At 33.3% G+C, this 11388-nt stretch overlaps 1 protein-coding gene and 1 long non-coding RNA gene across 5 annotated transcripts; one reads left to right on the top strand and one right to left on the bottom strand.

Moving 5' to 3' along the window:
• The first annotated feature begins 1724 nt into the window (after positions 1–1724).
• On the top strand, positions 1725–6688 carry LOC147400615 (calmodulin-5/6/7/8-like). Of its 2 annotated transcripts, XM_086446371.1 has the most exons (3): positions 1725–1959; positions 4904–5273; positions 6419–6688. In XM_086446371.1, exons 1-3 carry the CDS (start codon positions 1884–1886, stop codon positions 6528–6530), a joined length of 558 nt encoding a protein of 185 aa, XP_086302497.1. In that variant the 5' UTR covers positions 1725–1883; the 3' UTR covers positions 6531–6688. The 2 variants fall into 2 exon arrangements, with proteins under 2 accessions (XP_086302497.1, XP_086302499.1); XM_086446373.1 differs by lacking the exon at positions 6419–6688 and having other exon boundaries at positions 1726–1959; positions 4904–5612.
• A 522-nt stretch (positions 6689–7210) lies between these two features.
• Positions 7211–10016, bottom strand: LOC147400614 (uncharacterized). 3 transcript variants are annotated; one of them, XR_015179452.1, is made up of 3 exons: positions 9884–10016; positions 8373–8450; positions 7211–7509 (listed from the first exon to the last, which is right to left on the bottom strand). It is a non-coding gene; the product is annotated as an uncharacterized LOC147400614 (long non-coding RNA). The 3 variants fall into 3 exon arrangements; XR_015179451.1 differs by lacking the exon at positions 9884–10016 and adding an exon at positions 7605–7755 and having other exon boundaries at positions 8373–9565; XR_015179450.1 differs by lacking the exon at positions 9884–10016 and having other exon boundaries at positions 8373–9565.
• Between the last annotated feature and the right edge of the window lie 1372 nt (positions 10017–11388).

The raw sequence follows: 11388 nt of genomic DNA, 5'->3' as shown, positions 1-11388 counted from the left end.
ATCAAAATCCATTACCTTAACTTAAGTCCAATATCTAGCCCGTTCGAAATCCACTGCCTAAGTCTAATACTTAGCCCATTATCCATATTCAAACTCTAAAAATCTATGGTCTTACACATTTTCCTAAAATAGGATACATGTCATACTTTAAGATGGCCAATTTCAAATTTATCTCTTTACTCTTGCTTTTAGAGTTATTTACATGAGGACTAAGATCAGCTTTACACATATCATCCCAAAAGACATTTCAATATTCTCATTTACTATTGGTTTATGTGTTATATACAAACGAGTTAAAAGTCTATTTTTTTTATCTACCACATCACATTTACACATGCACTCTCCCATTCACCTTCTCAAAAATACTTTTTGTTTCTCACTCTCTATTATTACTTTTTGAAGTATTTACCAAAAAATCAAAAATCAAATGCTTTTAAGGATTTCCTCTCACAAATTCCACATTTACCATCATAAAAATGAAAAGTCTAAAAAAAGAAAGATAAATCCCATATCTTTTCTTTTTGTTTTTAGCGGTGGAACATTCTATTTTAAAAAAATCTCTATATAAATTACCATTTTTATGGGAAATACATGCTATCAAGCCTTCCTTTCTCAACTTTAAACTCTAGTCAATTCTCTACTCAAACCTCTCTAAAATTTAAGTCTTCTAAAAAATCTTTACACCATTTTCTAACATTTTACTCTTCAAAATATTCCAACCCTTTTCCTATTTTAAGAACTTCCATTGAAGACATTGAAAGAAGAAGTAGAAGAAAATAACAAGAATACAAAATGGATTAAGTTAGTTTACTTTTGAAAATTTATTTCATCCTTTTCTCCTGCTTCTTCTATTCATATCTTTATTTTCTTTTTAGACAATATGGTGAACCCTCATTCATTCTAAGTAAGTTGAACCTCAAATTTGGACATAAATGATTAATGCATTAAAGTTATGATTTTAAATCAATTCCATCCATAAAATCTCTCTAAAAATTTAAATCAACATTCCAACTCAAACAAAGAATTATGACAATATGGTAGTATCCCCTCATGTCAACACCAATATAACACTTTGCACATACCTACCTCTCCATGCATCTCATTCATGAGAGGATAAGGTGGAGAGAATGAGTGCCTACAGAGGGTGGAGAGCATGAGTGCCTAACAACTTCTCCATTCTCTAATTGAACCCTCTTATCTAGATTTAGGTGGACCGTGTTACTTTTCCGTGAACAAGAGTGATAATTGCCATAGAAGAATTGGTTTTCAAAGTCGAGAAATGGTCATTTTGAACATAAAAAATAATTTTAGTCTTGTAGTTTTCAAAGAATAGATCAAAGAAAAAAAAAAAACTTTTTGTTAACCATGTTTTGAAAATCCCATATTTAAACGATATAAATTTACTATGTTGTTGATGTGACGATATCCCAATCTTCCAAAATAATACAAAGAGCTTAAGGGAAAATAGTATCCATTCTCATTATTTTAATTTTTGTAATAAATGTGCCATCAACCATTGGTTCATTAGCTTAGAAACGTTTTTTTAATGCACATCAAATCTTTGTTCATGTTCAAGGATGAGAAAGGAACATAAAGGCAAAAGAAGGTGGAAGGGTAAAATCGTCATTTAATCATTGTTGATAAAGGTGTGGGAGGTAAAATTGAAGGGTAGTTTAGTAATTTCGGTTTTTTATTTAAAAAAAGGGATAACTTCCGCATGGAGAGCATTAGATGCCTTTGGAGAGTTGGAGATCATCAACACAGCTCATTATTAAAAACCCTAATTCTTCGCAGAAGAGAGAGGCGAAGGAGCGTTTCTTAGCTGTTATTTGCTCTTTGATTTCAGATCTCAATAATTTCTCATCTTTGATTTCTGAAGAGAAATGGCTGATCAACTCACCGAAGAACAGATCGCTGAGTTCAAGGAGGCTTTCAGCTTGTTCGACAAGGATGGAGATGGTTAGATTTCTTCGATCATCATTTTCTCACTCGATTCGTACCTCTTTTAGGGTTTTCTTGGTTGATTTAGTCAATTTTTATCAGATCTAAATGTTTATTGCTTTTATGTAAGATTTATTGATCAGTTTTTGGTTGTTTGTTTGCTATCTCGATCGTGGATTGTTGAAGTTTGATTTCTTTCTTTGATGAAGTTTTTGGTTGTTTTGTTGTTTGTTTGATATCTCGATCGTGGATTGCTGAAGTTTGATTTCATACTTTGATGTAGTTTTTGTTGTTATCTCAATTGTAGATTGTTGAAATTTGATTTCTTACTTAGATATAGTTTTGGTTGTTTTGTTTGTTATCCCGATCGTGGATTGTTGAAGTTTGTTTGTTTTATTTATATCGTTTCTTAGATTCATCTTCCCTTCATCGATGTTGATTCAATTATTATTTGCTTTAATTTATTGAAATCTCAATCTCGATTGGTTGGATCCACTAAATTTTCTGATTTTGTTATGTATTGATCCTTTTGTGTGATCTCATAACCACCCGTTTTGCTTTGATTTGAATGCAAAATAGTATATATTATGATTCAAGTGTCAATTAGATTCTTTTGGATTTGGTAAGAATTTACTGATATAGGAAATCCTATCATGTGTTTTTATTTTCTTTTTATGAATTTGGTTTTAGTTTCTGCTGTTCCCTTGTAGTTGTGATCGAGACTCGCAACCGTTAATATAAAAAAAACCCAGAAGACCCCTTATAATGCCCTACTATATTTTATCAGAACATGTATATTTACACATCTGAAAGAGGGACCTTATTGGTCGCCCTCCTTTTTTAATGTCTTTTCCATGTATGGGTGTTTCTCTTTTTGTTCCATTCGTAGAGAATCTGATGAAAAACCCTGAGGGGTTGGCTCAATGGCAATTTCGGCCGATAAGCAGTTAGTGCCCGTAAGTCATGAGTTCAATACCCAGTATGAGCATTAATTCCTCAGGGGCTACCCTCGAGGGCGCATCCTAACTAACCTAGTGCATGTGATGTGCGGGAGTTGCATGTGCCCCAGGACTAGTCCTTGGACAAGACCCGGTTATTAAAAAAAAAAGAATCCGATGAAGGCGGTATTGAATCTAGATTCTATGTCAATTCCACCATAGTCTCAAAATTCGTTGCTTTATTTGTGAAATTTTGGAAGAAATTATCATTGAAAGGGAATCCACCGAACAAGTAGCCTATTAATTGGTTGAGTCCAGTAAATTGAAGATTAATACAAATATCACCAATTTCCCCAAAAAAATCATCATTTTTTTACACTGCCCCCTACACTTGTTTTTTTCCCCTTCCTATCGCTCTGCTCAAAATTTTCTGAATTTTTTCTGATACTTACCTTAATTTATCCGAATTAACTGAGCAGATCCTTGCCAAATAATTACCGAATCCAAACTTGGTTACTTGGGTAGCACTTTGGTATCTTATTGAACAAAAATGGTTAGGATGCTACCTACCATCCTACGGGTATATAATTGATCTCGTGATTTCAAATGGCAAATGAGAACAAGATGACTCGGACTAGTCATCCATAAGGTGTTGGATTTTTTGTTGACTTGTCCAAACCTCCCCTTGTTTTGTATAAATCATTTTTGGTGTTTCTTTTTTCCAATGTATAATTAAAATTGATCTTTAAGAAGTTTGTGTTTTATATAAAATGAGATTTTTGTGAGTGGCATCTATTAATCCAATTTATAGCAGGAAAAAAGCGATTTTATTTTATTTATATAAATAACATCACCATCACAGCCTTATCCAAAGCAGATACATGATATAAATAAACTATATTATATATGTAATTATCTTATTAAATCCATTTGAACGGGGTTGGAAAGGTTTGGCTCATCAATCTCGGGATGACTTAGCTGATTCATCACAATCTCAGTGGATGCTGAGATGATCCAAAAAAATGAGATTAAACATGTTTGATCTACTACAATTCCCTTCTCGGTATATTGAAACTATATTTCCTGTAGTCTCCTTAAACATACCAGTGAATTAGGGCTTTAAAATGGATTGGATTTTATCCGAAATCCAAGTGACCTGAATCCGAGTTTAGCAGGTTTGGTTCCTTTAGTGTATCTGAAATAAAATATGGGTTGATGCCCTTTGGCCCGATTCGAAATCTGGTCGGATACAAATCCATCCTTATATCTGACTAGATTTGAACGATATATTACTTTGTAAGTTATAGTTATATATTTTTCAAAGTATCTTTCTTAAACAAACAAGTGTTGTTGGGTATAGTGGCCAAGACCTCCCTCCAAAAAGGAAGAGGTCTTGAGTTCAAGTCATCTTATGGTCATTTTTAGCGATTTTCTTTGAAATAACCTTAAACGGTTTAACCGACCCGAATAAATTAATTTTGTCGGATTGGATCAGGATACAGGTTTGGTGAAAAACAAAATGGACATGGACATGAGCATATCCAGCCCAAACCCGATCCGTTTTAAGCCCTACAGTGAATCATGAGTTTGCAACTTTGCATTCACCCATTGTAGAAAACATTAACATGTCTAAATATTGTCTCACGTAGGAAACAAATTAGCCTTAGATATACTTTATTTTCTTGTAAACATCCCAAATTGATGCTTTTTTATTTTTTTTAAATCTGTTTGTAGTAAATTTTTTAAAATGTGTTTATGAGGTGGAACTAAGCGCACATTTGATTCCTCTTTATTGTCTATTAACTCTATGCATGCTAAATGAAAGATTCCTCTTTAAACATTCAAATCACCAGACAAACACACTGATGGGTGAAGAAATTTTATTAATTTGGAGAATTTTTTTTTTTTCGTTAGACTAATTTTATGTTGTGTATAACAAGGGAACCATAAAATATTAAGGTTGAGATCTTCAAAGTTTTTTTTTTTTATAATAAAAGTTATATCTCTTGTAAACATGGTTGCAGGTTGCATCACAACGAAGGAACTGGGGACAGTGATGCGATCTCTCGGACAAAATCCAACAGAAGCAGAACTTCAGGACATGATCAATGAAGTGGATGCTGATGGGAATGGAACCATTGACTTCCCAGAGTTTCTCAACCTAATGGCCCGGAAAATGAAAGACACCGACTCAGAGGAGGAACTGAAGGAAGCTTTCCGTGTGTTTGACAAAGACCAGAATGGCTTCATCTCTGCAGCTGAGCTGCGCCATGTCATGACCAATCTTGGTGAGAAGCTAACTGACGAGGAAGTTGACGAGATGATCCGTGAGGCTGACGTTGATGGGGATGGACAGATCAACTACGATGAATTCGTCAAAGTTATGATGGCCAAGTGAGGATAGATCCCCATGAAACTCCCTCTTCCCCCCACTCCCCTCCAAAAAAAAAAAAAAAAAAAAAAATTTTATATTTTTCCTCTTGGAATTTATTAAATAGTCCTGGGAAGGAAAAATATAAGGAGTTACTTACCAGTATTTATGGTGGTTGTTATTTAGGGTCGACTCTTGGTTGTGTAGTTGTGATTTTCTCTTCTTGGCTGTCCTTGTAGTTGCTTGGATTCATAACATTTTCCCTTCTTTTTTTTTCCCCTGGTATTTGCTTGGATTCATAACATTTATGATGCTAAATTTCTTTGAGTTTGACTGGTATTGTTAGGGTGATTTGTTGGTCAGATTTTCTTTTTAGACATTTTGGTTTTAATTTCTGGAAATTATAGAGTTTACTGTTGTTGTTCTTTTTAGTCATTTGGGTTTTAATTTCTGGAAATTATAGAGTTTACTGTTGTTGTTTTTATAGAAAATATAGGAAAGAAAAGCTTGGAAATTAAGATCCGAATCTAGTTCGCTCCAATCTGATAACTATGGGTCTAGAGCAAGGGTTTAGTTGGGTTGGGTTGGGCTGAATCTGATAATTTATACGATTGGTTTTGGATTAGTCATCGTCCCATCTGATAGGGGCATGATGATGCTATACTGCTTTTGATATATGTAAATGATGTATATATTTTTTGTATTTTATTTTTATATATATGTAGTGTATATTATATATTATATTTCATGTATAATTATATTAAATCAAATCAGGTTGGATTATGACCGACCGCTCTAAAAAAGTATAATTTTTCAGATTGGATCGAATCCAGTATATCTCTTAGATTGGATTCCCAACTTTAAAAATGAAGGAGGTGGTTCCACTTCTTGTTTTTCCCGAAAAAATGTTCATGAGAAGATGGATTTTATAAATAAATAAATAAAAAATGTTTTATTGATCTAAAAATAGTTTTATAAGAAAATATAGTCTCAATTACTTGTCAAAAACAAAAAATTTATGTTCTCAACCTGTTGTGAAGGAGGATTTTTTCATCATCTATATAAACTACCCACAATTTTCAAATACAACACTTTCGTGGGTGTTTCTGGTGATTTGTATGAAGAGATGTTTAATTTTTCTCTTGTTTTTTTATTTTGATAAATCCAGAATGCGACGTAAAGGTATGGAAGAGAGGAGAGAATCTCCCTTAAGAGGAGGCAGGGCAAAGAAGGGCAAGAAAGGATGGAATCGTATGCCGCAATACTGTGTTATAATCTAAGCAAAGCAGCAAAGCAAAATGCATCTAATGCAATATCATATCTGTTGTTCTCTGTTAGTCTGTCTCACTTTTCTTATACATATATAATATTCCTCTCTTTGGTGCTTATTCTCTCACATGGAAATTAACAATAATGGAGAATCACCAATTTAACTTTATACTGTTTTCCTTGTGTGAGAGATCACTTTGATTCCCATCCCATCCCGTCCCGTCCTAGATGCTTTGCTTTTCATCTGTCGAGGTATGATATGGTTCAATATATTGGAATGTAATGTATTGGTAATGATCAGCCGAGACCCAAAAATAAATTTAAAAACCCATTATTAAAAGTTAGTGTGGCAATAGAAGCTCTCTAAAAAGACCTGTACATTCTAGAAAGTGGCACACCATCATCGTAAGATGAACGTAAGCATAGGATAACTCTGCTTTCAACAGAGGTGCTTCTACAAAATCACTTCTCTTCTCTTTTAACCACTAATATAAGAATCGTGATCGCCAACTGGATATCTATGTCTATATGGGATATCTTAATACCATTATTAATAGTCTACACAACTCAAGACTTAAAGATTTTTCCCTACTAATTAGGATAAAATGTGGATTGCTATATAAGACACAATACAGGGGAAAAAAAAAATAGTTGAAAGATTAAAAGGCCTACCGACCATGGACACACAACAAATCAGAACGTCTGAAGATGTTTCGCCAAAATCTTCCTAAAAGTAATGCTACTTATTTGTTTTGAGATACAAGAAGCTAAAGAATCACCAACCAAGCTCTATTAGATTTTGATAGATGGCCGGATTTACATTGGGGCCGGTGGGGACACTTGCCCCCACAAGAATTTTCAAAGTCTATGGAGTAATGAGTTATTGCGACAGATAAAAGAAGTTGCTGCTATTGCCCCCACAAATATATTTTTTTTCTCTTAATTGCCCCCCACATGGGCAAAATCCTGGCTCCAGCCCTGTAGATAGACCTGCAAAGTTTTACAGTAAGCATTCATTATATATCTAAACAAACAGAACCACTTAGTGTTGTAACAAGTTCCCTTTATTAATCTCAAACAAATACCTCTAGGAAAAGATTGGAAAGGCTTTGAGATCAAAAAGGAAGCAAAACCCATATTCCTAACAGAGGAATTTTATATTCATGCCAAAATGGTAAAACTGACCCTCCGCGACATTGGGTACCATCCTTTTGGTGCTTATGATAGGTAGAACTCCTAGGTAAAAAATTAACCAAATTGGACACAATTTTTTTCTCACATTTGTACATAAAGTATAGAGGACGGATCCAGAAGTAAAGATCTATGCATGCATGAAGGTTTTGAATCATTTCATCAGTTACCCAAGTGGGTTCATCAAATGATAGCTCCCAATGCAAGCCCTCATACTAGGTCCAAATAGGAGATCTCATAAGTCATGAATCAAACAACTTCCATGATCCTAACAATCCAAAATTTCACATTTTTTGTTGGTCTAGACAATATAGAACATGTATCCATAAGTAAAGGTTTATGCATAATGGCTTGGATTAATCAGATCAGGAATTATCCATCACATTCTTTTTCAATTTTATATGAGATCTCCTCAGCAGAATTATCAAATGATAGGCTTCAATGCCCCAGCATTTATCCCGAGTGCATGAGTGAGACAGCTTAAAGCAATCTACCAACCAAAACTCAAAAATTCTCCTAATATTGAAGCTTAATTGATAAACAAGAACGCTTTCAAAATGCATGAGTTCCTAAAAGGCAGTATGGAAAGACTTCTGGTGAAACACATACATGCACTCTTAGAAAATAAAATAAAGAGTTCTAAATTGATTTAATAACCTTACCATCACATCCTTAACAAACTCTTATTCAACGGCAAACCGCTAACCAACTTCAAGAAACATGTTATTCGACAACACGACCTGTAATCCATGCAGAGATGCATGGGATGGAGATCCAATAAGATGCTTAACACACTGAAATATAGCCAAATAGAAGTTCTAACAAATCTATATATGCAGCAAAGAAAAGCACCAAAACGCACAGATCTAAATTTGTATCCCTTTCTTTAGGAGGAAAAATGGAGTTTATCAAAAAATATCTTCTCTACACAAATTTCCCAAAATGAATAAAATACTTTACTTTCCTTCATCAAAATAAAGACCGAGTATGCTAACGAAAAGTATGATTTAAAGTTAAAATATCAACACCATCCCAGCAGCACGTGGCAGCAAGATACATTCCACCGAAAGAAAAAATAAAGATGCTGCAAAATGAACTATCAACCAAGCGAACATAATCAATCAATCACCAATAAAAAGTAGAGAAAAGGGAACAAACTATTACAATATCCGACCAAATATCAAGCAAGTAATTTAACAAAACATGAGTTTTTGTTTCACATAATATATCTGTCAAGACACACATCCCAGACCTTCTAGTGTTTGCATCTTTGGCTAAAATCAATATGCCGATGTTGCATTAACATGAGAATAAAATATCAGATGCAATGATAGAAGCTAAGATTCATGTATCGTCATCATTAAAGCCTTATCCCACATATTTGAGGAAGTTGAGTTCATGTTCATGGTCAGATATTATATATAATTTAAAATACAAAAATATTTGTAATCATCATCTTCATCTTCATTCAAATCTATCTCAAGTTGCATCTTCTATTAATGCAAGTGTGTTCATATCCACTTTCACCAATTCAACCCATGGTCTTTTGAATCCTCCCTCTTTCTCTTTCAAACCATCTCAATCGACTTTCTCAATTATTTTATTAGATTGATCAATATACAATCGAGTGTTTGACATCTCCATAGAACATCGAAATAACCACAAACATAAACTGTCGCAAAATTCACAATTTTTCCAAAATTCCGAAAGATTTTCCAAATAATATTGAACAATAATGATTCTCCAACAAAAATAACCATCAAAATGGTTACATATTTGCCGATCAAAACTAAAATTAAGAACAATGATAATGTAATCAAGCTGAAATGAATCAAAAGTATAGAATAAACATGCAACCAACCTTTAAAAAGGGGGAAATTTTGAAATTTAGAAGCAAATAAAGATCAAGAGGACTACACAGAACACACAATTAGATCAAAAATCGACATATATATATATATATATATATATATATATATATATATATATATATATATATATATATATATATATATATATATATATATATATATATATATATATTAAAGAAAGGGAAAATCTGAAAGATTTCTTGTCCAACACAGAATCAATCGTTTCTCATTCAATCCAGACTAAGAAGCTAGAAAGAAAGAAAGAAATTATCGATCACGCAATGATAAATCAAAGAAATTACAGAGAAATCGAGAGAGATCAATCGAATCTGGAGAAACAAATCTTGATGTTCGAAGTCGTTCGTTGGAGATTTCTTTTCTTCCTAGTCTGCTGTCTGCGTCGCGATCCGGAAACTGACCACTTTTAGGATGATTTGCTAGAATATGCGAAATGCCGAAATTACCCTTATTAAGCTGGGTTGGGCTTGGGCCATGGTTTTTAAAGTCGTCCGAGACCGAGACGTATCGCTCGAGTTAACTCGGTATCAGAGTTGAACGAGACCAACTCACAAAGTCATTTTTAAATTGAGATTTGTGAGTCACAGTGCAATTTATTGATTTCTCGCACGAGACGTCTCAAACGTATCGGAAAACTCGTCCGAGATGACTCGGTATCAGAGCTGAATGAGACGAGACGAAATACAGAGTTTAAAAACCATGGCTTGGGCATACTATAACTCGTTCGAATCTGATTCGATTCAGATGAGTCGAGACTGAAATGTACGTCTGTAATAAGATCTCAAATCTTACAGCACACGTGACATGGACAAGTTCGGAAACAGTAGATTTGTACGCCTCGGACTACACTTTTTTTGTAAGGAAGTACAATCCAGTAGTTGGAATCTTTCCTCAAGATAAGTATAAGTGAGATTTATGTTATTGTATAAATTCCGATCATTGGATTTCGTGTTTATGTTGTCGAGATCGATTATGTGTTTTCTCATGAGTCATTCTTCACGAGTCTATAACCCCTTTTAAATATTGATTAAAATCAACTCATGAAAAAAATGAGAAAAATCAATTAATAAAACATGATTTTATTCTAATTCAATCGACACGAGATTTTAAATTTTAATTCCTCAAAACTTGATTAAGATTAGAAACTCAAAATATGAAAACTCTAATCTAACTAACTTGATTTTATTTTAAATTTATCCTGATCTAAATATGATTTTATTTTAATTCAAACCTAAAAAATCTTTAATCTAAACCATAATCAACTAGTAATACTACTATGTAGCAAGATCTATCCTATTATCATACTCCCTACTTATATAATCTTTGTAGGTAAAATTTCTACTCCTCTTGAAATCGACCTTGCCCTCAAAGTCGAGCCCTCTTGGATCCCAAATCGCATAAAAAGCAATAACAAACTTCTTAACACATGTCTTGTAAGTTGTTTAGGTCTTGAAGTGAATGATGATGTCATCCTCAATAGCATATTGGACTTTCGTGTCTTGGAATTTCTGTAAAATAATTAATTTATACCTCAAAATCGATTGGGAATACAAAATCGATGGCTTTTTATTCTACATAATAACCAACCGCATCAATGCCATCGTTCTTATCATCAAACATGTCTTGCCGTTCATCTTCAATATGTTTGTTGATGTTGATATTTATTTATTTTTCTACTCGAATAATAATTGTAAGGAATGATTTGATACTAATCTTTTAATATTTGATTCAGATTCCTCCATGACATGATATTCTTAAATGGTATCTGAATATAGATCTATAAGATGAT

This window comes from Akebia trifoliata, chromosome 6 (assembly GCF_017979445.1).
Source record: "Akebia trifoliata isolate Shusen 1 chromosome 6, ASM1797944v1, whole genome shotgun sequence".
In the NCBI taxonomy this organism is placed as follows: Eukaryota; Viridiplantae; Streptophyta; class Magnoliopsida; order Ranunculales; family Lardizabalaceae; genus Akebia; species Akebia trifoliata.
The sequence above is the reverse complement of the archived record's forward strand: the minus strand, read 5'-3'. Positions and strand labels throughout refer to the sequence as shown.

Excerpts from the sequence above, each read along its gene's own strand:
- LOC147400615 (XM_086446371.1), top strand. The coding sequence starts at position 1,884 with ATGGCTGATCAACTCACCGAAGAACAGATCGCTGAGTTCAAGGAGGCT. Across the intron at positions 1,960-4,903 it reads GTTCGACAAGGATGGAGATG|GTTGCATCACAACGAAGGAA; the intron begins GTTAGATTTCTT and ends ACATGGTTGCAG. Across the intron at positions 5,274-6,418 it reads GTCAAAGTTATGATGGCCAA|AATGCGACGTAAAGGTATGG; the intron begins GTGAGGATAGAT and ends TGATAAATCCAG.